Genomic DNA, 25277 nt, shown 5'->3' with positions numbered 1-25277 from the left:
AGAGAGAGAAGAAAAATACACTTAGTGTTTTTTGAGGTGCACTGCCCTAATCTGTGTACTCCACTCTTCGTTTCCAAGCTAGTGTTTCACAGACATATAGGCATAACTTCACAGTCCCACTGGTACACATGCTCCCTTCAAGGTGTTTTGTTTTGTGTTGGTTTACCTTTCATACGTAGAGGCAGTGACAGCATAGAGAGCCTCTAAATATAGCGTAGAATTGGCATAACAAAGGGAATGAAAAGGGCACACTGCTTGCACAGTAAGTGGCTTGCTAAGAAGTACTGAATTGGAGAGGCAGGAGTACACTGTCGTGTCGCAGGAAGCTCTGTGTAGTTGAGAAATGGTGCCATGTGTATCTTCTCTGCAGGACCAGCAGTGGGACTATGAGTGTGTCCTGAATTTGGAAGGGAGGACAGTGGTGATGGATGCTTACGTGGAAGAAGAAGAAACAAACCACTCCATCTGTTATATCACCTGCCAGATGAACCAGGTGAGTGCTTGGAATACAATGCTATTTCAGAGTTCACACTGGTGCTGTTTTTGCTCAGCAAAGCAGCAGGCTGGAAGGCAAACTCTTTGGGGAAAGGGACATATTTTGCAAAAATATCTGTAGAATATTTAGCACTGTAGGGCCCTCATCTGTGATGCTGCTGTCCGGTGGTACTGGTATCTTCAGCTTACAGAAAGATTGTGTAGTCTAAGCCATACAACCTGTTGTTGCATTTGCTGTAGTACGGGGTGATGCCATCTCTGAATCACCACTCACTGCAGCCTGCCAGGACAGTGCCACTTCTGCTTTAGCTCGAGGCACTGTTGTTCATGTTTCTCTGGATTGTGACTTCTGTGATGGTGGTTCTTTTGTGAAAAGAAAAATGCTGTTAATACCATTTTTTTCTTAGTGGTGGAAGCTAGCCTGGGGATTGTAAGATTAACAGGCAAAATTAAACCAGCCACGTACAGTTCTGGATGATGTGTGGATTTTACTTAGGGCAAGATTTGCAAGTAGAGGTGGTATTTTTAGTTCCCAAACTCATATAGTTAAGGGAGAGTAATGACACAGGCTCTTGTGCACATGAGCCCTGTGGACCAATTGTAATCCTACATCTTCATCTCTACTGAAATTGCAGAAATTGCAGCTTGAGCAGCTTTCTGAGCAGGTGGCTGGTAGTTAGGAATTAGCCATTTAGGAATGCAGTTAGGAAGTTAGACAAGTATTGTTGTGAGCATACATTTGTCTTCAGCATTCGTCCTAGTGAACCAATGCCTGCTATGCTTTCTAGAACAGAATTGTGACTGCACAAACCAGTGAGGACAGGCCTGCGTTGCCACCGCCCCAGCTAACGTTGGCTTGTCTGCACTCACAGGAAGATCTGCATAGGCTGCATGTGCCAGTGCTCTATTCAGGATGGATGCTGTTGCTTTTTGCCTATTCAGCTGGCTTGTTTGTGCCTCTACTAAGTCCTTTGTCCTGATGGTCTTTGTCTTTGCAGTACAGTTACACAGCCCCTGAACTCGAATTCAATGCTGTGGTGTTTGTACAGAGGCGACAACACCTTCGAGTGGACAGTGCTGCAGATCTTCATGGTAGGAGTGCAATACCTCCCCAGCAAAAAGACAGCATATGAGGTGGAAGAGAATTGAGAAATCCTCAAATGAGGCTTTTTCCACCTCTAGTAGCCCTGTCAAAGGGAAACTAAGGAAGATGTATATCCTCATTTCTGTTGCTTGTCACAGGGGATACAGGAGAGGGTTCTGTGCAAGATGCCAGGTTGGTGGATTATTCTGTGCCCTAGAGGATGTTTGCAGATGCCTCTGAATTTTCCTCCTTTGCAGTGACTTTTTACAACTGCTCTGTGGGACACACTGATTGTAGCCGCTGCCAAACAGCTGACTCAAAGTACAACTGTGTATGGTGTGGAGGTGGCAACCCCAGCTGTATCTTCAGGGGCTCCTGCAAGGAAGAGATAGAAGACCTGTGTCCAGCACCTCTCATTCACTCTGTGAGTAACTTGCTTGCTAGAGTACTGCATCTGGGGCAAGGAGGGCTCCATTCTCCAGTTGAAATCAAAGGCTTGTGAACTCAGAGTGCAAACAGCGCAGCTCAATAATACATGGGCCATCTGAAGAGCAAGTTAGTCCTATTCTACTGCGAGCCCTCGGTGTTGTAAGGATGCTAGACTTTTGTGCTGGGCATTCAGTTTGCTGATAGAAAACAGTGAGGAAAGGCGCATTTGTATCTCGTGTGAGCTGAAACTGCCACACCAGAAGGAACAGAATCATTCAGGAGCTGGGAAAGGGTCCACAGATTGGATCCTCCAACTGTCCCGAGCCAGACCCTGAAACAGGTTGGCCCAACTGAGCCTGAGTCAAAAGAGAGCAAAACCTAATGATAACAGCACAGCAAGGATGGGAAAGGCATGACAGGTTACTGAAATTAATTATTTTTGTCTGTTTATTTTAAATGTTTCTTGCTAACTGCCACATGACAAGTGTCTGTAGCCATGTGTCCCTTTTGCTGTCAGCTTGTCCTCCCTCCAGTGGCACACAACATCCATGTGCTGCATCTTGTCTTAGTTTATCTTGGATGCTGCTCAGGGACAGAGCTTTGACGTTTGTGCAGCATGCAATTCATTGTCGTACTGATGCTGAGGGGGGAATGGTGCTTGCTGCTTCAATACTAGTAACACATATTGGCTTGTGCATTCCCACTCTTCAGCAGAAATGCCTTATGGAGTGGTCAGCATGTTGATGAGAAGGCAAAGCAGGGCAGTCCTTGCCTTTAGAAGACTATAGTGGGTTATCACCTCTAGGGGGGAGACTGCTGGCAAGAGTGAGGTATCAGAAAGAAGGCTCCAACTGTGGTGCTCTTTATGGCCTCTCTTCTGATGAGGGTGCAACTTGGTACTAGTCCAAGCCAGTAAAAGGAATCCATAGCAGTGATCCAACCAGGCAGAGTTTGTAATGGGGCAGTTGAACAGCCCTGTGCTGTAGATCAGTTGCCAGACTGCAGCGGTCTGAGATACTGTGACATTTACACATGCGCGGATGTCTTTGCAGGTGTACCCCCTGTCTGGACCAGTGGAAGGTGGCACTAGAATCACCATCACTGGCTCAAACCTCGGGCAGAAACATCAAGACATTGCAGAAACTGTCACTGTTGCAGGAATTCCCTGTGCCGTAGATGCTCAAGAGTATGAGATCTCTAGCAGGTAGAGTATCTGTGAAACCTCCTCCCAGAGGCAGGCACTGGCTTTTCCCTTGGCTGCTGACACCAGCCTGAGATGTCATTGCCTTTGCTGTAGCAGGTATTGAGCCTTGCCCCTTCCCCAGGGAGTGCCCCTCAGTAAGGTCACTGTCTGATTAGTTACTCAGGCAGTGACCTTGGAGAGTTACCATTGCATACAAGGCAATGGCCAAACAGTGCTGCCATATACCAACCATGCTGCCAGGGCAGAGCCCGCAGGCCAGCCAGATCAGGGAGTCACAGGCTTGGAACTATGCAGTTTCACCATGGAACCATGGGTGTCTCTCCCAGTCGCAGGGTGATTTCAAGAAAGTGAGGGACATGGCTTGTGCAAGTGTCACTGCTAGGAAAATATCCTGACCCATGTTAGCACAGGGTTAGAATGGGAACATGTGGTTGGAAGTACGGCACAGATTCTTGCCACTGCTTGAGTGGGCACACCCCTAGGCTGTCATTCTTCATTTGCCAGCCAGGCTTCTACCTCCCAGGAACAAACCCCATGAAAGGACCCTCTCAACCAGGGAGAGACCAGGGAGTCCTGATGGACCTTATGCCACTCTTCTGGTGGCTAGGAGTGCCTGGCAGGTCACACAATACTTGTAAAAGTAGTGGGTAGGAGGAGGATGAGAAGTGGAGAGACCTGTCCTGCTGAATCCAGCTCATGTCAGTGATAGATAACTGGGTAGCTGGTGTGTCTGGCCAGGGCAGCACCATATAACAAGGCAGTGTAGTCAGGCGTTGAGAGGTGTGACTGGGGAGTAGGTAGGAAGCAAGGAGAAAGGAATATTTATATAGTTGGCCTGTGGGAGGGCAGGTAGGTGGGAGCATTTGACAAGGGAGGGAGATGAGCCGAGCAACAAGCAGGAGAAGAGGAGAGCAATTGTGAGTAACCTCTCATCACAGCTATCATAAACCCATTTTTCCATTCCATGGTAGCAGTAGTTTTGTAGCACCTGTCCCTCGGAGCCAGGTAAGAGCCTGCTGGGAAATGGCCTGCTGTGTTGAGCAGTGTTGTCCTGTCTGTGCACCTTGTCTGTCTGGATCCATCTGCTTTCTGTTTTCATTCTAGAATTAGAGCATAATCTTTCTGGGGTTAGCACTGTCTTTGTTCTGTAAATCACCTGGCATCACAGGGTCCTGGCTTGGGACTCCGCTGCCTAGGTTCAAATTCTGAGCCTTTTGGTTGAGGGGATATAGCTGTGAACCTGGAACCCACTCCTGAGCAAGGCCCAGATAAAATTAATCTCCTCCTGTGCAGGAAGGCTGGGAAGTATCCCATGGAGTACGGGTTTTTTTTTGTTAGCAAATTGGTGCTGTAACATGGGCTTCCTTGTTGCCCTGTTCTAAGTGCAACCTGACACTTCACATTGTCAGCATCTCCCATACCAAATTCTGGCTGTGAAAAGGGCTGGGAGGGATGGCTGGTGCAGATCAGGGGAACTGGCTAGTCCCAGAGGCCACTGGCTGAAGACCAGTGCCAGCTAAACCTACAGTCTTGAGTTTTCTTCTGCATCAGACACAGTGCTAATGTGTGGATTGACCACTGCTAGCCTGGGGTCACTCCAGATGTGATGGATTTATCAGCTCTGGACAACAGCAGAGTTCTTAGACTCCTCGTCTCTCTGTGATACTATGGGCTTCATCCTGTCTGTCCCAGAAAGAATAATCTTGGATAGGATGGGCCTGTTTGGAACCACCCCCTGCTTTTTCCTGCTGCACCTAATCCAGGTTTTAAAGGTGTTTCTCAATGTTTGGTTGTATATTCCAAGCATGTGATAAGGCTGAAGGAAGGGAGCTGTGGTTGCTAGAAGGTTTTAGGACATGATGTAATGGGTACAGCTCATCTGTTCTTCCACGGTGTGACACTGTTCTTGGATTGCCCTACAGTATCGTATGCATCACTGGCAGGAGCGGGGCTGAGACATTTGGGCACATTGTGGTGGAAGTGCCTGGAGGAGGACGAGGAGTTTCTGGGCATATTTTCACCTATCAGGTAATGTGACTATTGCTTCTTTAATACCTCTCCCTGCTCTTCCAGTATCTCTGCCAAATGGCTGTGCATGAACTGGTGGGACTCTACCAGGCACTTGCTGCTATTCTTTTTATCTCATTTTTCTGGTGTTCGTGTTGTGTGGTGTTTGGGGGGGGTTATTTGTTTTGTGGGTTTTCTCCCCCACACACCCCCACCATCCCTTAGATTATAAGAACAGCTGTACTGGGTAACACTAAAGATTCTGTAGTCTAGTGATGGGTTTTTTTGACAATGGTAACTATTAAATGCTTAAAGAAAGGAAAAATACAGGGTGCCTTTCTGATTTTGAGATTTTTTTTTGTTGTTGATGATGACTTAACATCTTATTAAGACTTCTGACTTTCCTTTTAATTTGCAATTTGATGCTTGAACACACTTTTTATCTTCAGCAGCTAGAGGCAGTTAAATCTAAAGTTACTGGGCATTGTATGGAGAAATGTTTCCTATTAATTTTTGAACACATTTCTGATAACTTTTTGATACATTAAACCCAGCAATTATGAAATAATATTTAAGTAGTTTTTAGATACAATTATTTGCTTTACATGCTGGCTGTGCAACTTACAAGCTATGTACCTAGTTGCATGTCTCTCTGTCCCACGGGAATGGAAAAGAGAGGCCTGAAAAGTATTAGGCTATTTCATTTTTGGCTGTATAGAACCATTTCATATACTGGATTATGCTTGTTTCTTGCTTTTGGTTCTGTTATCACCATTTTGAGGCAGGGTAATGAGACCTGCATACTATGTTCAAGAGGCAAGTGCAAAAGGAATTTTTACTGTGGCATAAAAATCTTTTTTCTTAATTCCCTTCCCAGTAACTCCTACCACTTGGTGTGTTTCTGTTGAGATCTGTGCTTACAGCTGGTAGAGTTGTTATAGGTACCAAAGCACCCTTGATTGGGCAGGAGCTATTTCAAAACTCACAACTGTGTTCATATTGTTGGGTTGCTTTTTTGCTGTAGTCTCCGTGCTCCTTCTCACTTCTTGTATCTTGCTCTTTATCAGCAGTGACTTACTTGTGCCACTCTGGTTCCTCTAAATTTTGCTGTAGCTCCTCAGCGGTACTAAGTTTTTGTTACTCTGAGTAATTCATCAAATTTCATTTCCCCATTCCAGGTCACCTACAAGTATGTTTAACAGCACAGGTCTCAACACATTCTTAGGGCTCCCTGCTGCTAATCTTCTCATCTGCTAGACAAACAGATAATTTATTTGCTACCTTGTTTTTCCTAACTTGAGGTGATTAATCCAGTTACTGATCTGAACAATCCCTTTGAACTGGTAGTCCTAGGGTTTGTGTGTGAGGCTCACAGCTCTGCTGTTTGCAGCATCTATCTGCCTTTTGCAGTCTGTGGAAAGACTGGTCCCCAGTTTGTGGTTCTTGCCGGTGTGATTGATCCCTCCTCTGTTGCCTCTGCTCCATAAGGTAGCTGCTGGAGCCTAGCTGAGGCCTGCCTGTGACTGGGACCTATAGGTTGTTTTCATAGCACTGGAGGTCACTGAACACGTTCTGCTGTTTTCTTTCCTTGCCTTATCTTTTGACATCCTTGTCACTCACCTCTTTTTTTTTTTTTTTTTTTTTCTTTTTTTCTCTTTTCCCCTCTTCTAGAACCCAGAGCTGAAATCCATTGTTCCAACTCAGGGCCCCAAAGCGGGAGGAACCTGCCTTACCCTTCTGGGCTCAAAGCTGCTGACTGGGCATCCTAATGAGATCAGTGTCCTGCTTGGAGACCTCCCTTGCCACATGTAAGATCAGAGCCTGCTGATGTGCTGGCTGTGCACTGCCCGGAGTCCTTCCCAGAGCCCTGTAGGGTGTGATGCTGCCTAGCTCAGCCGTTAGCACAGGCTGTTGGAGCTCTGCTGTCCTCTGTGTTCCAGGAGATCCTCCCCTTGAGGGTCATGGCAGCAACCTCGACCATCTTACATTCCTGCCCACGTTCCCTTGGATGTGAAGAGTGCTGCATGTCCTCTGTTCTGCATGTCTCTTGACAGGACTATACCCAATCCCGACAGCTCTGCTTTTGCTGATGGGGAGCTGCCTTTGGCTCCTGCAGACTAACACTAAGAGCTGCTTGTTCTTTTGCATCCTGGGATGCACAGACCTTGGAAGCATGCTTCCAGTCTCTTCAGTCTGGACAGTGACTGTACATGCTCTATGTCCATATGCTGCTCACTGACAACTGCCCAGCTATTATTGCTTAACTAGATAAGGCAGAAGACCTTTCAGCAATAAATTCGGGAAAGTACCAGAAGACATCTGCGGACTGTCTGCAAAGAACAAGGCATAGTACTATAAAATATGTCTCTGCAGTGGCTGTGTTAATCCCTTGTTCTCTCTTCTGTCTCTCCAAGCCTCTCTGAGAAGACGGAGGATCAGCTGGCGTGCCAGACAAGTCCCAGCAATGTGTCTGCAGAACTCCCAGTCACTATCAAATATGGGGACCAAGAGCGGAGACTGGAAGGATCCCTCTTCAGATATACTCTGGATCCCAACATCACTTTTGCAGAGCCACCTAAAAGCTTCCTCAGGTAGAAAGACTGAATGCCCCTTCCCCAGGGCTGTGTGCTGAGGCAGGTACCACAGCACCAATGGCACCTGTTTGTTGAGTTGCACTTTGGAGTAAAGCCAGGCTTGTAGGAATGAGCATAAGCAGAAGGGTGGGAGTATGGGCAAAGGCAGAGCTAATGAGTAAGAGGTGGGTGAGAACAGGCATTTATTCTCTTTCAGTGGAGGGAGAGTGCTCAGAGTTCATGGATACAACTTGGATGTTGTACAGAAACCAAAGATCCGAGTTACAGTTTCTCCATCTGAACGCCGGCGCCGAGGACTGGGACGATGGCGCAGAATCATCCCAGACACCGAGTGCCCTGAGGACGCTCTGTGCAGCATCCAGCAGGTAGCACAGCCAAGTGCTCAGTGGAGCTGAGGGTACATAAGGGTGGTTGTTCCTCTGGAGAGGTGGACTTTCTGTCCCTAAGGCTTTTCCCCCCACTTGCCGTTATCTGCTTGGATTGCACCAACAGTCTTGGCCAAGCGGAAGTGTTCTCTGCCAGACTGAGAGGTTAAGCACTTTCACAAACATTTCCAGGAGTTGGGTCTGTTTCTGCTTATAGGTGGGCAGGACTTGTGATGTGGGACAGAAACAGCAGGGCAGCCATGTGGAGATACAGAAATCTACAGCTGAGCCAGAGATCTTGTGTGGCTCAGCATCTCTGCACTCCAGACTCTTCCTTTTGTGTACTTCAGCCCACCTCTATAGCCCCTGGGCTCTCTTTCACTCTGAGATACAAAAACAGGCAGAGTTCAGCAAAACTACCAGTTCTACCAACATTTTCTGCTCTCCTGCTGCCAGTGTCCTGAGATGGGTCACTACAGAGGTATCGATGTGGTCACCAAGGTCATACAGCAGAATTTGCAGAGGTAGAGAGTGTTTGGCAGCCGAAGTACAAGAAGGGTTTGCATTATTGGTGCAAATGATGGGCAGCTTCCTGTACGTAAACTGGGACGATATGGCTCTGATGCACATGCATCAATAATAGTTGGTTTTACTCATGGAAGGCATCTGTTGCTGTAGGGGAGAAAAAAATTTTTACTTTAATAGTTTCACCAAATGTATAAAATGTATCAAACCAGATGAAGGAACACTTTTTTCACAGAAGCATTCAGGCTAGGGAATCAGCCTTGCATTGAAGTTCTTTGGTCCCATTCTGTCAGAGCAGGGAGATCTAAAGGTGATGCCCCTCCAGAATTTTCTGCTGGGGGAATGTCAGAGTTGATTCCCACTGCTGAGACCTAGGTACTTAAAAAAAAAAAGCAGTGCTATGAAAACTTTATTTAGAGGAACATGGGGAATTCCTTAGATCTTGGATTTTTCCCTCTACAATTAAGCAGAGTTGTTCTGGCGTTGCTCCAGATGAGAGGAATGCAGACTGGCCCCAGATTGCTCAGGGTTGGGAAGCATTGCAAAGCTACAGGAGAAGCATTAGTGTTCGCTACTGACGCTGTTTTGCCTTTCACATTTAGTTTGAAGAACCATGTCTTGTTAACTCCTCCTACCTGATCCTGTGCAAAACTCCAGCCATTAACCTGCTGTTGCGGAGTGTCCATATCAAGCTGGAATTTATTCTGGATAATCTGAGCTTTGATTTCAACTCATTGCATCCCATGCCCTTCTCTTATGAAGTCAACCCCATCCTAAAACCACTGAATGCTGAAGACCCTGCCAAACCATATCGTCACAAGCCAGGAAGCGTCATCTCTGTGGAGGTAACACAAAAACTAGCTGGAAATAATGTTCCTTGTACAAAGTTGTTTCTAACCTGAGCGTTTTAAATTGGTGTCATGCAGCATCCAAGTTTGAAAGCATTTGATGGGCTTACAACCTGTCACAGCACATCTACTTTGGCCTGTGAGAAATGGTACATAAGAAGAGGGGGGAAAAGTGCATTAAAAAAGCCTCTCAAGCTCATAAATCATTGTGAAAGGCTTCACAGGGCTTGTGGAAACTGCTGTGCTTTTTCATTTTTAATCCTAATAAACTATTTGTATATGAGATATTAGTACTAAATAAACCCCACATCCTATTCTCAGCTGCTGGCTTTTTCATAACTTCTTAAGATTCTTATAGAAGTAACTTAGAAGTAAAAGAATCTTGGCAGTAGGGAAGACCTATTACTAAGTGGAGGTAGGAAAATCCTCCTTTAAAGACGATATGGAAGGGCAGAGTGGCTAATGTTTTTTTCTGTACATGCGAGAAAAAAAATCTGAGGTATTTCTTTTATATGGAAAGGTACTTTCTAGTCCAGTACTCATTAAGAAAGTTAATGGTTGCAGTTGGAGATGCACCTTCTCCACTTGCTCTTTTTTTGTGTATTAGTAAAAACTGTGAGGATGTACTAGTCTAGAAATATCCAGACTGCTGCCATTAGTACTGAATGCATCTTGGAGAAGAAGGGCAATTTGAGAAGGCTGACAGAGAACTAACAAGATGAAAACTTTCAAAGAGCAAGGAAGTTGATCTGTTGATCTACCAACCTGTCAGCGTACCCTGACAGAGCTCTGGGCAAAAGCATGAAAACACTGCTGCAGGGTTCAGCTTAGAAAGCATTAAAGCATAAAAATGTAATTAACATCAGTCAGCATGGTTTTATTAAAAAAAAAAAAAAGGTCTTAATCCCCAAAATTAAAGCTGATTTGTGTAGCAGATAAGAACAGTAGCATGAATATGCTACAGCTTCAAAAGGCATTGATTGACTCGCCCAAGTGCTTGGGTTAACTGACACGAGCCTACCTTTTTAGATATATACACATCGTGTGTATGTGTATGCATATGCACGCAGAGTGGAGAGTTGACCTTAGTTGTGCTGTGGCTGAAGAGTCTTCAGAAGACAGGCTATTTATAACTGTACTTATGAAGCATGGTTTGGGTCCTAAAGCTATAATGTAAATTGTGTGCAAGTGAATTATTTAGCTTACAAAATGAACTCCTGCAGCCAATTCAGATGTGAGCCTAGTCAGAGAAGAAAAAAATGCTGCTTTCATCCTATGTTCTTGGTCTTCTCCATCTTCTCTGGAACCATGAAAGTGCAGAGTTGTTTTTTCCCTGATTTGATGTGCTGTTCCACATCTGTTCTAGGGGGAAAATCTAGATCTGGCTATTTCCAAGGATGAAGTTATGGCTATGATTGGGGAAGGAGTCTGTGTGGTGAAGACACTAACAAGGAATCACCTCTACTGTGAGCCTCCCCCTGAGCAGCCAGCTCCACGGCACCGCACAAAGCGGGAGGGCACAGACTTGCTCCCGGAGTTCACGGTAGGGAGTCAGCAGTACCGCAAGAAATCCTATTGTTTGTTGAAGCAGAAGCAGGAAGTAGTGGTGGAGACAGGGAGTGGGATGGGAAGTGGAGGAAAGGCAGAAGCCCTGGTGGGGGTCAGGGGAGACACCAGGGGTGGCAAGGAGCTGCTCTTGTTCTCAACTGTACACTTAGGTGCCACACACTGGCTGAAAGCAAATGGTGTAGCTGGATTCAGGAGTTGTGCTGTGGGACAGCTTTGCTAGAGAGCTGTATGCCACCTGCACCCGTTCTGGAGAAGCCCCGTGGCTTTGCATTGCCGCACTGAGTTCATACCATGGCATGTGCTTTCTCACAGGTACAGATGGGAAACCTGAACTTCCTCCTGGGCCGAGTGCAATATGACACAGAAAGCCAGCTCACCTTCCCACTGGAGGCACAGATTGGTTTGGGTGTTGGTGCATCCTTTGTGGCGCTGATTGTTCTGGTCATTGTCTTTGTATACAGGTAAGAAACTCTGGCATTGTAGGAGGCCTTTAAGTGCCTCTACAACATTATTCAGTGGATGTGACCAAGCGTTGGGCCTAAACGAGGTCCTATTTTTCTTTATTTTGTGCCAAATTCTGAGCCCGTGGTGGCGTTGGATCTGTGAGGCATGTTGCACCTGCTGGTCACAGCCTGCACAGTGGCTCATTCAGAGCCCCCACCTAATGGGTGCTCCAAGAGGCACATCTAGTTTACAGAACACTGTTTGGTATCCTATTCAGGAGATGTTCAGTAGAAATCACCTAAACACCAACTGCCCTGGAGTCTTTTGCAGCAACACAACAGTTGGCAAGGACAGTCCCTGGGCTAGGGCCACTGGGAACAATTCTGCTTCTCATTGCAGGAGGAAGAGCAAACAGGCTCTCAGGGATTATAAGAAAGTTCAAATCCAGCTGGAAAATCTGGAAACAAGTGTTCGGGACAGATGCAAAAAGGAATTCACAGGTCAGTCACAGCGCTCCTAGGTTCTTGCAACTTCAAGGAAGCTTGAATAACCATTCTCAGCCCTACTTCTCTTTCCCTTTCTATGTACTTGTTTGGGTAGCTCAGAGCAGGCAATAACTTTATCCTGTGCTGATGCATTGAAACAGATTGCCAAATTCTTCCATCTTTAATTCTTCTCTTTAATTCAGAGCACAGTGTTCTATACTGACCCCTCAGATTCTCCAGTTCATCCTCCAGATTCAGATGAAGAGCTAAAGGTCAAGACAGTGCACTTGCAAAGACCTTAAGGACAGCTAGTCCAGTGTGTGTAGGGCAAGTTGAATTACATCCCATATTTTGGACCTGCAAACCTTCAGCTTCTTACAGCAGTGAGCCCTTGTGTTGGGAGACCTGGGGCTCTAAAACTGTGCAGGTGACTCAGATTGTAATCTCCAACTAATGTGGGAAGCAGTGAGGAGCAGATCTCTAATAATCAGAGACACTGTTGTAAGTAATGCCTGTAACCACAGATCTGTGCTGAACAATGTCTTCCTCTTTATAAAGCTGGAAGACAGCCCTTGACTGTAAATTAAAATAATCACCAAGTTCACATTCTGGTTCCTCCCCAAGGCTGGAAGCTTCCTACAGCAGTTTATCCCAGTGCCTAGTTTTAAATGTTCTAGCAGTGGGACCCCAATGTGCCTCTTCCCAATAGGAAACATCCTTCCTCAGTCCCATCCTGCTGGCCTAGTTCCTGCACTCACCTCATGCTCTGCACCATCAGTTGTGTGATCGTGTAGTCAACCTCATGGACATTTCCTTTCCCTCAGACCTGATGACTGAGATGATGGACCTCACAAGTGACCTTGTGGGCACAGGAATACCCTTCTTGGACTACAAGTCCTATGCGGAGCGCATTTTCTTCCCGGGCCATCGCGAGTCACCACTGCAAAGGGACCTGGACATCCCTGAGTGCCGGCGGCAAACTGTGGAGCAGGGCTTAGTCCAGCTCTCCAACCTGCTCAACAGCAAACTCTTCCTCACCAAGGTAATGTCCCTCTCTCTGCAGGGCCACATCACTGGCAGCTGGTGACAGGAAGCAAGCAGTGTCTGTTAAAGTTCATTCCCGAATAGCTCCCTGCAGCACCACCTCTTCCACGAGCCAGTAGATGCGAGTGCCTTGTTGTCAGCAGAATCACACACTGGCTTATCTCTTTCCCACCAGTTCATCCACACTCTGGAAATCCAGCGCACTTTCTCTCCGAGAGACCGGGCCTATGTGGCATCATTGCTCACTGTGTCACTGCACGGAAAGCTGGAGTACTTCACTGACATCCTCAAAACACTCCTGAATGACCTTGTGGAGCAGTATGTGGCCAAGAACCCCAAGCTGATGCTGCGGAGGTGAGCAAGCCAGTCATGGTCCCACTGCTTTCTGCCCAGCTTTCAAGCTCCGAAACTCCTCTGGGTAGGGTAACATCGTGGCATGGGCTGCAGCTGTTCAGACAACACACACCAAATGGGAGGAAACAGTAACAATGATACCCATCTCCCCAGTCAGCAATTGGCAGGGAAAATAGCAGGAAATGTGTGAGAAGAGTAGGCAGCTGGAGTTGCCCACCCCAAATGCCTCTTCTTTTGAAGCTGCTGTACGTTAACTCTCTCCTTTTGTTCAGGTACTTGGGTTCTGCAGGTCTGCTAATCTCTCCTTGCTGTTTAGAGGTCCCTGGGCTCACAGTCATGCCATGTTTGGAAGTGAAACTGAAATATCTCCTGTGTCTGGATGCCCATTAGCCTCCTGTCTGGCCCATCCTTCTGATCTGAACAAATTTCCCTTGTTTGAGACCTACCAGAGGCTTTCCTCTGTCCCCTGCTTGCCTGTAATTTGGTGCCTCCTTCAGGCTAAGAAATGCCTCAAATAAGTAGTACTGAAAGCATTCACCTTACTGGTCTCTAAAGTCCTTTTTAAAATTTTTCTCTCCCTTGATGTTGTATCCATCATTTGTTATGCTCTTTTGGAGTGATCTTTATCTCCAGATCCCTCCCTGCTGTGCACCATATCCCTGTGACCAACCTCATGCTCTCTTTCAGGACAGAGACAGTGGTAGAGAAGCTGTTAACCAACTGGATGTCCATCTGCCTGTATGCATTTGTGAGGGTAAGCTTTTTGTCCCTTTGTGGTGCAGAGGGGCCAAAAGAGGGGAGGCAGCCTCAGATTTGCTTTGTGCCTTGCTCGTAGCTGAAATAGTGCCAGAGTTGCCCTGTATTTCAGGGTGGGGAATGACAGACCTGGACTGTTTGCTGGGGAGAGGTATGCTTCAATCAGCACTAACACCACTCAGTGTTTCCAGGATGTTTTGCTGGATCATGGAGGGTTCAGTGTACCTCCTTTGTCCTGAGACACACTGGCCATAGGCTGGTCTGTGTGTGGGGAGGACACAGATTCTGATCTGGTTCCTTCCCTGGAGAGGGGGTGGCAAGGACAGTCTCTCAGATTAGTGACACAGAGGCAGAGTAATGCCTTCGTCCTGTGCGCCCACCTGGTAGTTGGCCCGTGCACTTCCCTTGTGCATGGAGTAGGAGCTGTCCGCAGAGGCTCTGTCTCTGCCTGCTCTGGCTTAGCTGCTGTACCCTCAGTCCTGCTTCTCTGTTTGGGTGTCCATATTTCCAAGCCATTGGGCTCTGCTGGGAGGAGGAAGCTGAATTTCTCTGAGGTGAAACTCCTTCCTTTCTGCGTCAGGACTCTGTTGGGGAGCCACTTTACATGCTGTTTCGAGGAATCAAGCACCAGGTGGACAAAGGGCCAGTTGACTGGGTGACAGGGAAAGCCAAATATACCCTAAATGACAACCGCCTTTTGAGAGAGGACCTCGAGTACCGGACTCTGGTAAGCACCAAATCTTTTGTTCTCTCTGGGCTCTCTGATGGGACAGGGTTGAATGTCTCTCCTCCTATTATTGCTACAGCAGAAGTGCAGCACCCTGCCTCTGTCTCCTGGGAGCCAGGCTTATTCCAGCAGCACAACTCCACAGATGAGCAAGAGCTTTGGTAAATCGAGTACTTTTGCCCTAGGCTTTTAGGAGCCATCACCACAGCAATCTGGTGTATGTGCTGTGCTCTGTGTCTAGAAATAAGGGGATGAAATTCCTAACAGTACATGAAAGCCCCTCTCCAATGCTGTTGAACTGGCTTCCAGCTTTTGACACTAAACTGAGAACACATCTGTGATGTCTTCTTTTCTGAAACTCTCCCAGTGAAAGGACTAGCTGTTAACTTGCCTTCATGCCAACTATCAAAGCTGTAAACATGTCATATGTAATCTTATCAGCTGAGTAGCTACGACCTTTTCTTTTCTTTCCCAGACCTTAAACGCTTTGACACAAGCAGGAGGTGCTACAGGAGGGGCAGAGGACTCCCAAGGGATTTCTGCAAAAGTGCTAGACTGTGACACCATAACACAGGTGAAGGAGAAAATCCTAGATCAGATCTACAAAGGGACACCATACTGTCACCGACCAGACCCAGACACCCTGGACCTCGGTGAGCAGAACTCCTTTGTGCCAAAACTCAGTAAGGAAGTGGCAGAGTTGTCGTGCGCTATCTGTGCACAGCACCCCAGCACGCATGACGTTTGTCATTCTCTGCTGAGTGTGCAGAGTCACTGACCAAGGATCTTGCACTCCGGCTGGACTCAACAGGGCATGATGCAGGAAAGAGGCTAACAGCAAGAGGTAGGGGTGGGAAAGAAGCAGCTGAGTCCACTCCCTTCCATTTCACGGTGTTCTTTGCCAGACTTTGGACCATGGCAATGGCTCGGGCAAGGGCACACGAGGGTGGGGGGAAGCATGGAGAATGTGTAGGAGAGGAGGATGATTTGAGTGCAGGGCAGAGATGCTGTAGTCATAGACTGGCTCTTCCTGCCAGCGAAGTCAATGGCAGTGATGTATGTCAGGGAGGATTTTTCCCACAGTGGTTAATGAAAGGTAGAACTTGCATTGTGAGGGAAGCCACTCAGTTTTCCATCTTCTTCATTCTTTGGCTGTTGCTGAATAGTGGTGACATTTATAGATGAGCAGGTACTGGGGGAATAGCAGGTAATAAGAACTGTAAGCACATATTTGTGGTTTGAATCACCTACTTGAAGAGTCACAATCTGACAGAATTCCTAGGAACTTTGCAAGTGTCAGATGAGAGACCTGGGTGGCCAGGCCGTCTCTCCCTGTGCTCTAGGAGGCTGCAGGACTCTGTGTTGTTACAGGTACTTGCTCAGATTATGCTGTCTGTGAAACAGCATGGATAAAGGTTGACCAGGATCAGTGGGTGTGTAACAGGGGATACGGCAGGTCAAAGTAAGGCAGTGATCTCACAGGTGCTGTGAGCTGAGGCAGGGCTACTACTAGGACCAGATTTTGCTGCTCACTCTCCAGGGGAATATGGAAATAACAGAGACAAGTACAAAGACCTTTGAATTATCCTGGGGATGGAAGGCAAACCTGAAAGGGGTTAAGAGCTTAACATATTCAGCTTGTTGAAGAGAAGGCTGATATGTGACTCAGTGCCTTTAAAAATGGAGAAAATATCTGACGTTAAAGACTTTTCTGTTAATCCTCTTCCTTCAAGGTGGTCGTTAGACTGAATTGGCAAATCATGCCCCCTTTTATTCAGGACAGTCAAACCTGAAGCGGTCTCTGAAAAGCTGCAGAAGAAGATTTTGTTATTCGATAACTGGGTAAAAAAACCTCAGTGCCAGTAGATGCAAGGGATTTATGTACAGAAAATTAATCCTGGGTGGGTTACGTACACAGATGGTTTGGATGTGTGCACCATAACAGTGTGTCCATGGGACCCTTCTCCTATTCCCTGAGTGTTGGGCTGATGAAGTCCCAGCCCTTCCATGATGCTGATGTAGCTTGAGCATTAGTCTCCTCTGGCATAGGGTTCTACTAGTTCAGGTTGAAGCACAACAGACTTCAGAGACGCCTCAACTTAAGAGTTTATCTTTTCATTTTTCTGTGTTTTAATGGCTGTAGAGTGGAGATCGGGGCTGGCAGGTCATCTGATACTGTCCGATGAGGATGTGACATCTGTTGTTCAAGGAACTTGGAAACGCCTGAATACTCTTCAGCATTACAAGGTCAGAATTCAGTCTACCATTGCCTCGTGTCTCCTCTTGTCTTTTCCACACTGCTATGCTCTATTTGTGGCTCTGGCTCCTGGTCGGATCACTGCCAAAAGGTTGGAGCTTTCTTGCAGCAGCATGTTCAAATTAAGCCAATGCTGTGGCCTGCACTCTGACTTCCACAAGCATAGCCCCCTTCTTAACCTGTACCTGAGGTGCAGGGCTTGGAAGGAGACACCAAGTTCATGCCTGATGGCTGTTGCAGTGAAGGTGATGCTGCTGGATCTGTTAATGTTCCAGTCCAAATGGGTTAGCAGGTGATGGCGCACTGATCCACAAAGTAGCTTCTAGGAATGGAAAGAGGAGGTTTTTTAACTACTTTGCACCAACGTGTCATATCTTGCACCAATATGTCATACCTTGCTGCAACGTGCTGTAGATGTGATTGACCTCAGACCCTGAGTATTATCGTCTTCATCGTATTTTGCACATCAGTTTTTTAATTGGTACAAATAAGATTCCCCCACCATCAGGAAAGACAGTGATGGTACCCCAGAATCCCAGTTCCTGTCCCTGTTTCTAGTAATGGTAGAGTCTGTTTCGGTCTACAAACACTTGCCCATTGCACTGATGAGAAACATGCCATTTGTTTTGAACATTGATTTTTGCTTGTGTGCAGGTGCCTGATGGAGCAACAGTAGCACTGGTCCCACGCCTGACCAAGCACATCCATAGGGAGAATCAGGATTACATCCCAGGAGAGAGTGAGTTTGATGTCCTGTTCTCATAAAATTATTTTATAGCACTTGCCATTTAGGGAGACAGGTCTCTTGCCATAGCCCCAGCTTTATGCTGCTATAGAAGGCTGATACACAATTTGGACCCTCATAGGATTGTCAGAATACTGAAAGCTTGGGCAGGCGAGATGACAGAAAAGCAAAAGAGCGTAAGAGCGGAGGAAAGCCACACTGAGCATGAAAATGCAGGATAAGGACAATTCTCTAGTTCTGACTCCCTAGGGTGGAGCACGATCTTAATACCCTCAGGTGCTGAGCATGGCCTGAGGGTGGTGATGGGTCACCAGGCAGTTACCTTACTGCCTGGCAGAGCAAACAGCTCCATGGGTACTCCTGTGGTGCCAGGGACAGTAGCCACAGGCTGCAGCTTACCAGATTCAGATTGGATGTCAAAAAAAACCCTCTTCAGCAAAAGGGTGATGCAGCCCTGGAACAGAGCACTGGGGTGGTGGGGGATCTCTGTCTGGGGAAGTTTCCAAGACCTTGAAGGTTTTGGGTGGACAAAGGCAACCTGCTGTAGTACAAGCAACAGTTGTACTCTGCAGAAGGCTGGATAGAGACCTCCAGAGGTTCCTTCCCATTTGTGTTTCTATCATACTGTGAAATCTTGCTTTCTTGGGGCTCACCTGGCCAAGCTCTACTCCAAGAGAACTGACACTCATCTGTAAACAATTGCTTGTTTTAGAAACACCAATGCTGGAGGATGCAGATGAAGGTGGGATCAAACTTTGGCACCTGGTAAAACCAACAGAAGAGCCAGAGCTTCCCAAGCATCGGCGTGGGAGCTTAAGAGATCGGGAGCGAGCCAAGGCAATCCCGGAGATCTATCTGACACGTCTACTCTCAATGAAGGTGAGAAGAAGCGCAGATTGCGTTGTGCTCTGGATCTTGCCTTCCTTCATGTCCCTGGCAGATTGCAGGGATGTGTATGACAATGAAGAGCCCCTTTACCTGGGCTTCTGTACATGCTGGTTGTTTCCTTTCCGATCCCAGCACTGCAGTGCCAGACTTCTTCTCCTACTAATGGGTTAAGTTTTGCAGAGCTGCTAGGAGAGTAAGAAATGGTTTTATCCCTGTGTCCACCCCATGTTTGTTGTTGTGTGTCCCACAGAAAAAAGCAGGTACCCTGTGCTTTGCAGCAGAGTTTCTTTGGCAGCTGTGTCCACTGGTCTGCCATGTCTGCTCACCTTTCACCCCACCCAAGGCCAAAAGGTCGACTGACCTGTTACCTGCTGCAGCAAGATGATGTTAATAGTACATACCAGCCATGCACAGATTCAGCTGCCGTCATAAATCAGGCATAATGCCTGCTCACATTCTCCTTTTTGCCTTATTACAGTGTCATTGTTAAAAAATTGACCGAGGAACTTGTGTGTCTGCTCTGTTCTCAAGAAAGGATCAGCTTTTGGCATCCAGGTTCCCCAGCAATGCCCTGCTTGGAGTAGTACCATCCCTCAGGGGACAGCCCAGGCACTTTGCCAGGCAGTGCTTGTGCTCTTCTCACATTTACTGAACTTCCTCTTGCTGCTGAGCAAACCCCTTCTTGTTTCTGTCTGGCTGAATACAGCTGCTGGCAGCCAGCAGTCCCGCTCTGCTAGGAGGTCTCTACAGTTCAGTGCAGTCTCTACAGTTCAGTGCCATTCCATCCTGTTGTAAGCTCTCTCCCCTGTAGCAATGCCCTTTACCTGCAGTGGTTCCAAGTGCATCTGACTCCCCCCTACCTTTCACTTTGTTCATGAGCTTTTCCCTGGCCTCTATTCCGTAAACCACTGGGGCCTCTTCTCCTCTGCTGCTGTTCCCTGCAGTGGAGGGGAGGTTGCTGACCCACAGAGGGTCACCTCTCACCTGCGTGAGGCCGGGGCTCTCCACTCTCCTCTGCCTATGCTGACTCAGTCCTGCTCGGTTCTTCACAGGGCACTCTGCAGAAGTTTGTGGATGACTTATTCCAGGTGATCCTCAGTACCAACCGCCCTGTCCCTCTGGCAGTCAAATACTTCTTTGACCTGTTGGATGAGCAGGCAATACACTATGGGATTGCAGACCCTGAGACCATCCATATCTGGAAGACAAACAGGTATGGTGTTCCTCTGGGCCCCAGAGGAGGCACTAAGCTGATCGCTTGAAAGCGATAGCCACCTTTGCCTACTGAGGAGGAGCAAAATGGGAGTGCAAGGCAGCAGAAAAGCTGGTTTTGCTGGGAGGGCAAAGCTGAGAGGTGCAGAATATCTTTCAGCACCGTAGCTGCTGCCTTTGCTGATACCCTGGTGTGTTTCCGTCTTCTCCACAGCCTGCCCCTGCGGTTCTGGATCAACATCATCAAGAATCCCCAGTTTGTTTTTGATGTGCAGACGTCAGATAACGTAGATGCTGTGCTCCTGGTCATTGCGCAGACCTTCATGGACTCCTGTACAATAGCTGACCATAAGTTAGGGCGGGTAAGTACAGAGGGAGAAGGGAGTGTGCTTGGCACAGAGAGTCAAGCAGTGCTGCACCAGGAAGGCAATAATGCTTATGTAGCACTGCTGGGACAGACAGCCAGGCCCATCCTTGCTCCCATGTGCCACTGGAGCACCAGAGACTGATGGGGACTCCTGGGGAGAGAGAAGAGACTTTGTTTAGCATACAAATACTACTTCTGTACAGAAGTTGTTGAGGGGTGCTCTTTATTTACAGCCTTCAGCTACCTGGGGGACAGAGCTAAACTTTAGCTGGCTGTGGCAGTGTAAGTCACAGGATGCAGCTTGGGAGATTGAGGTTGGCCACTAGAAAAACTTTTTACCACCGTGCCTCACCCTGTACTGAGGGTGGAACAGCCCTGCCCAGGTCACCAGAGATGGGATGGGTGGATCTCTGGAGGACTTCAGGAATCAGCTATGCAAAGCCATAGCCAATGTGATCTCATGCTGGGGATCACTCAGCTCCAAGTGAAAGGCCTTCACTTGGGCCTAGGGACCCCAGAGGTCCTTTCACCCACACATCTCATGGTTCCTCAGACTGCATTACTAGAAGGGAGCCTGGTATTTTAAGTGCCTCTCCATGCAGAGGACAAAAGTTCCCAATCCTGAATGAATGACAGAAAACAGCGGTGATGGTGTTACCTGCTAAGGTTAGTCCACAGCATGAGGAAGGAGCTTTGTGTAATCACTTCTGGTTTTGGATGTTCAAGGACTCTCCGATCAATAAGCTGCTCTATGCCCGGGACATTCCTCGCTACAAGCAGATGGTGGAAAGGTAAGCAGTGAATGTGAGGAGTCGCAGTTCAAGCGGTAAGAAGGAGGCTGGGAGGAACAATGTGCTAATTGTCTGTGTACCACTGCGTAGGTATTATGCGGACATTCGTCAGACCATCTCTGCCAGTGACCAGGAGATGAACTCTGCCCTGGCTGAGCTATCACGGGTAAATAAAACTATTTCAGAAGTCACCCTGACCCCTCACCTGTGCATCCGAGAGAACATTAGTAATGCAAAGATGAGATAGTCCAGCTGAGCATTCAGTTCTGCTCAGATGTACTGACCATTCCCAGTGGCTGCTCTGCTTTGTGGCACCACTGGGAGGGTGAGGGTCTGCCCAGCTAGTGCTGAAAAGTGTAGTCAGGTTTTCAGGGCAAGGAGTACGTGTGATTTTTCCGTTGCTAGGAACCGTTGGTGAATTCCTTTCCTGTAGCTTTGTGCAACAGGCACATTTCCTAATGAGTTGTGAGGATGCAGAACTTAAAAGAACAATGGTTAGGTGTCTCAAGGTTTTGTCTAACTTCCTCTTTTGTTCAGAATTACTCAGGTGACCTCAATTCCCTGGTGGCTCTACACGAATTGTACAAATACATCAATAAATACTATGACCAGGTGAGTGTGTGTTTCCAGCAGGTATGAACATGCCTTCTCCTTTTACCATCCAATCAGAAAACCTCCAAAGATTAATTAAGAGCAGCCAGACTATTACAATGCTGCGATCTGTTTCATTGGCATGCATAACTTCCATGTCATAAGTTTGCTTTATTCTTATCAAAGAGGGAGGGAGGAAATCATAAAAAAGAACTTATCTCTAACTTGGTGGCTGTTGGGATTTCATGTACGCTTCTTTTTTTTTTGACTCTGGTATCCAAATGCTCCACCTAAAAAGAAATGCAGTTAGTTCAGGTTCATTTACTGAAGATATCATTTTCAGGTGAGAAGGTTTTTTTGCACTATAAAGTTTATAAATTATTAGGACGAATCTAGAATACTTACTTTGTGGTTAATTTGAGATTAATTACTACATACCCACTCTAGTCTTGAGCATGCTGGATTCCAGCTCGGGGATCTCCACTGTGCATGGGGGTGAGCTGGCTGGCAGTGTTGTGTGCTGGAGAAGGGCTGCCGGTGAGCTCTGTCTCATTGCAGATCATTACTGCCTTGGAAGAAGACCCAACGGCACAGAAGATGCAGCTCGGATACAGACTACAACAGATTGCAGCAGCTGTAGAGAATAAAGTCACAGATTTGTGACAGGCACAGACAAACTGCTCTCCCCTGGCAAACAGGGACAGTGCTCATCCTAGCTCTACACAGGGTGTCCTGCTGCCATTGGAACCAGACTCTCCAAGGAACCCACAGGTGACATGAACAGGGGTGGCCAAGGCAGTACAAAGTACAAGCGTCCTTGCATCTCAGAGAATATTTTTTTACCGTTTTTTCTTTTTAAAAGCAAAACAAACAACAACAAAAAAAAAACCCAGACTTTGGTTTTCCTCTGGCAGACTGTCAGAAGGACCACACGGCTCCTTTCCACAGATGTTATGTGAATGTGCCAAGTTTCCAAACAACGTTGTTGAAGAGTCAGGTGACAACAGCAAGCACTGTGTCTGTGGAGTCCTTGGCCTTGAATGGATGCCCTTGCCAGTGCTGCAGACTCCCTGGCTGCAGCCACTCACTTCAGCGGGGACACAGGAAATTCTCCCCAGGCTGACAGCTGTGCTAACCTCTGTCCCCAGCTAGCAAGCACTCCTGCAGTATCACACCTGAGAAACTTCCATGCAGCAATGTCCCCACGGGTTCTGGATGTTGGATGTAGAAAGGAGACTGTCTGATGGCGAAGGTCTCTTGCTCCCCGGTGTTCTGGTCTCTGACAGCTCGTGCGTGACACCTGCTTGGATGTAACATGCTCACCAGCATGTGTGCTTGCCCAGGGGCCTACTGTAAACGGACAGCAGTCCCTCACCCTTCCCCTCAGGACAAATTCAGCATGTGAGAATTGCTGCCTGCCCTGCCTCAGCCTCCACTGACCCAGCTCAGGATCCATCTTCCTGGTTCCTTGTGGCCAGAGGTTGCCCTGCTCTTTGGAAAAGCACAACAAATGCCTTGTGCCACTTCCCCTTCCTCTGGTGTCTGGCTGTTCTGCTGCTCTGAACTGGACTTGTAAATACCCTCAGAAAGTTAATGTATTTAAATGCTAAAGGAGAATGTTTAATTTTGTGGCTTTGAGACAAAGCTTTTCATGGAGAAGTATCTCTGTGCACTTCTACTGACAAACGTCTGTCAGCACTGGAGCAAAGTTTTCTCCACTGCTTTGTCTGCAGGGATAACTCGTAGATGTCTCCGTTGTTGTAACAGCAGCTCCCTTCTCCCCACAGCTCAGTTCAAGGCTTAGCTGTGTGCCCTTCTGTTAGGCTTGCCTTACACCTTGTTCACAGTCTCACTTCCCAAACTCTCCTGTTGTGGCACGTAGAAGGGTTATTTGGTGAGCTGTGAACTCAAGGAAGCTATGAAGCACAACTGCGTTGTTCCCAAGGAGCATCAGGTGTCCTGCGAACAGGAATGATTTGCATGAGGAAGGAGAGGCTGGAGCAGGCACAAGCACAGTTAGTTGCCAGCTGTCACTGGGCAGCTCCTTGCTGCTCCCTTCTCAGTTCCTGCGCCTTCCAAACCAGGTGCTCTGCCCTTCTGGGAGCAAATTCCTATTTATAAGGGTGCCCTACTCGTTCTCAGCCCCCACTGCTAATCCCACGATGATGTCCTGCATGCCTGGGCGCAGTAGACTGGTCTGACTTCTCTGTCACTTCCCTGAGGTTGAAACTGTGGGGCCGGGAGGGACCAGAGCTAACACAGGGCAGACTCATGTCCCTGCCTCTCTTTACGTTGCAGATAGCAGTAATCCCAGGCCTATCAGATCAGCCCTGTGGCTTTGCGTGAGTGCTGCACAGTTGCAAAACTGTTCTCTGAGCAATATAACAACAAGCTAATGCTGGCCTCTCTTCCTAGAAAGCCAGCTCTCTTCTGTGACCCTCTCTCAGCAGTATGCCCAGGTGGTGTGCCCAGAGTACAGCCAACATCCCTGTGCCACCTCCTGCTCCTGTCCTGCTGTACCGAGCCGCAGGCGAGCGAGCTGGCTGTACCAGGCAGAAAGGCAGGGGCAGTTTGCCTCTATTCCTCCAGGTGGGCTCCAGTTTGGGTCTCGCTCCTGCCTGTTCATCTCCATGAAACTTATGGGGACTCAGCACCTCTGAAACCTCTGTCTCGATCAAATCTGATTAAATCAGCCCCCAAAAAGCTGGGTGGAGGAAGGGGCTGGCAGATGGGAAAAAAGCAGATACAATGCACATTAGTAAAGCCCATTCCCTTAGGAACCACAAGAGGCGATTCCTTGGTTTGAGGCAGGTGCAGGTATAGCGGCAGAGTAGCACTGTCCCCTTGTGTGTTGATGGATGGACTTTCTGTCCCAGGCAGCAAGTCTGTGGCCTCTCCACCTTGCTGAGTATCTGCCAGGAGCCACAGGCTCTGTTCGGGATTTGTGGCTCTGCAGGCTGTTAACATCTGCCCCTATTTTTGTAGAATTCTCTCTGTACTTTCCCAGGACAGGGCAGCCTGGGGCTTAATTCCAGATCCACCTCACATTGGCAAAGGGAGGAGGACTTGGTGGCCCTCCTGGAATTGTAGTGACAGGTCTCCAGGTGTGTCTGCTGAGAGCATGGCCTCTGCCCCCGTGGCTGACCTGGGCCGTGGGATACATGGGCTCCTCATCCTCTTTGCTTCTCAGCAGTGCTCCTGGGTGTTGGAAATTATCTGCTTTCTCTGAGTGTATCTGTGAAAGTCTGCTTTTATTAGAGCAATAATCAAGACTTTAAAATAGAGCTAAACATAGGTGATTGACTTATTTAACATCTTGAGCCTGTCCTTGCGCAGCAGGACAGGAGACATGGCCCAGCGCAGGTGCAGTGAGGGCAGAAAGCCGGTAGTGCCCCTCTCTCTCCATCCGTCTGTCCTTGGTGTTCTCGCTATTGGCATCCTCCTCCCCTGCGGACACGCATGGAAGGCCCCTCGCTCGGGTTTAGCCATGGCTCCC

At 47.8% G+C, this 25277-nt stretch overlaps 1 protein-coding gene across 4 annotated transcripts in view; it reads left to right on the top strand.

The window, feature by feature from the left end:
- PLXNB1 (plexin B1) overlaps positions 1-23454 on the top strand; it is an 80316-nt gene extending 56862 nt beyond the window's left edge. For all 4 annotated transcript variants that reach the window (XM_064453703.1, XM_064453704.1, XM_064453705.1 and 1 more), the window contains 26 exons: positions 371-493; positions 1494-1587; positions 1837-2003; positions 3061-3212; positions 5135-5240; positions 6891-7027; positions 7634-7810; positions 8010-8178; positions 9306-9548; positions 10918-11094; positions 11433-11581; positions 11964-12064; positions 12874-13091; positions 13269-13447; positions 14135-14201; positions 14784-14930; positions 15406-15583; positions 17074-17177; positions 17842-17926; positions 18645-18811; positions 19873-20033; positions 20247-20394; positions 21126-21190; positions 21281-21356; positions 21728-21802; positions 22340-23454. In XM_064453703.1, coding sequence (XP_064309773.1) covers positions 371-493; positions 1494-1587; positions 1837-2003; positions 3061-3212; positions 5135-5240; positions 6891-7027; positions 7634-7810; positions 8010-8178; positions 9306-9548; positions 10918-11094; positions 11433-11581; positions 11964-12064; positions 12874-13091; positions 13269-13447; positions 14135-14201; positions 14784-14930; positions 15406-15583; positions 17074-17177; positions 17842-17926; positions 18645-18811; positions 19873-20033; positions 20247-20394; positions 21126-21190; positions 21281-21356; positions 21728-21802; positions 22340-22444 — 3570 coding nt within the window. In that variant the 3' untranslated portion in view covers positions 22445-23454. The remainder of the gene's footprint in view (positions 1-370; positions 494-1493; positions 1588-1836; positions 2004-3060; positions 3213-5134; positions 5241-6890; positions 7028-7633; positions 7811-8009; positions 8179-9305; positions 9549-10917; positions 11095-11432; positions 11582-11963; positions 12065-12873; positions 13092-13268; positions 13448-14134; positions 14202-14783; positions 14931-15405; positions 15584-17073; positions 17178-17841; positions 17927-18644; positions 18812-19872; positions 20034-20246; positions 20395-21125; positions 21191-21280; positions 21357-21727; positions 21803-22339) is intronic.
- The last annotated feature ends 1823 nt before the right edge of the window (positions 23455-25277 follow it).

This window comes from Phalacrocorax carbo, chromosome 6 (genome assembly GCF_963921805.1).
Source record: "Phalacrocorax carbo chromosome 6, bPhaCar2.1, whole genome shotgun sequence".
Lineage (NCBI taxonomy): Eukaryota > Metazoa > Chordata > Aves > Suliformes > Phalacrocoracidae > Phalacrocorax > Phalacrocorax carbo.
The sequence above is the reverse complement of the archived record's forward strand: the minus strand, read 5'-3'. Positions and strand labels throughout refer to the sequence as shown.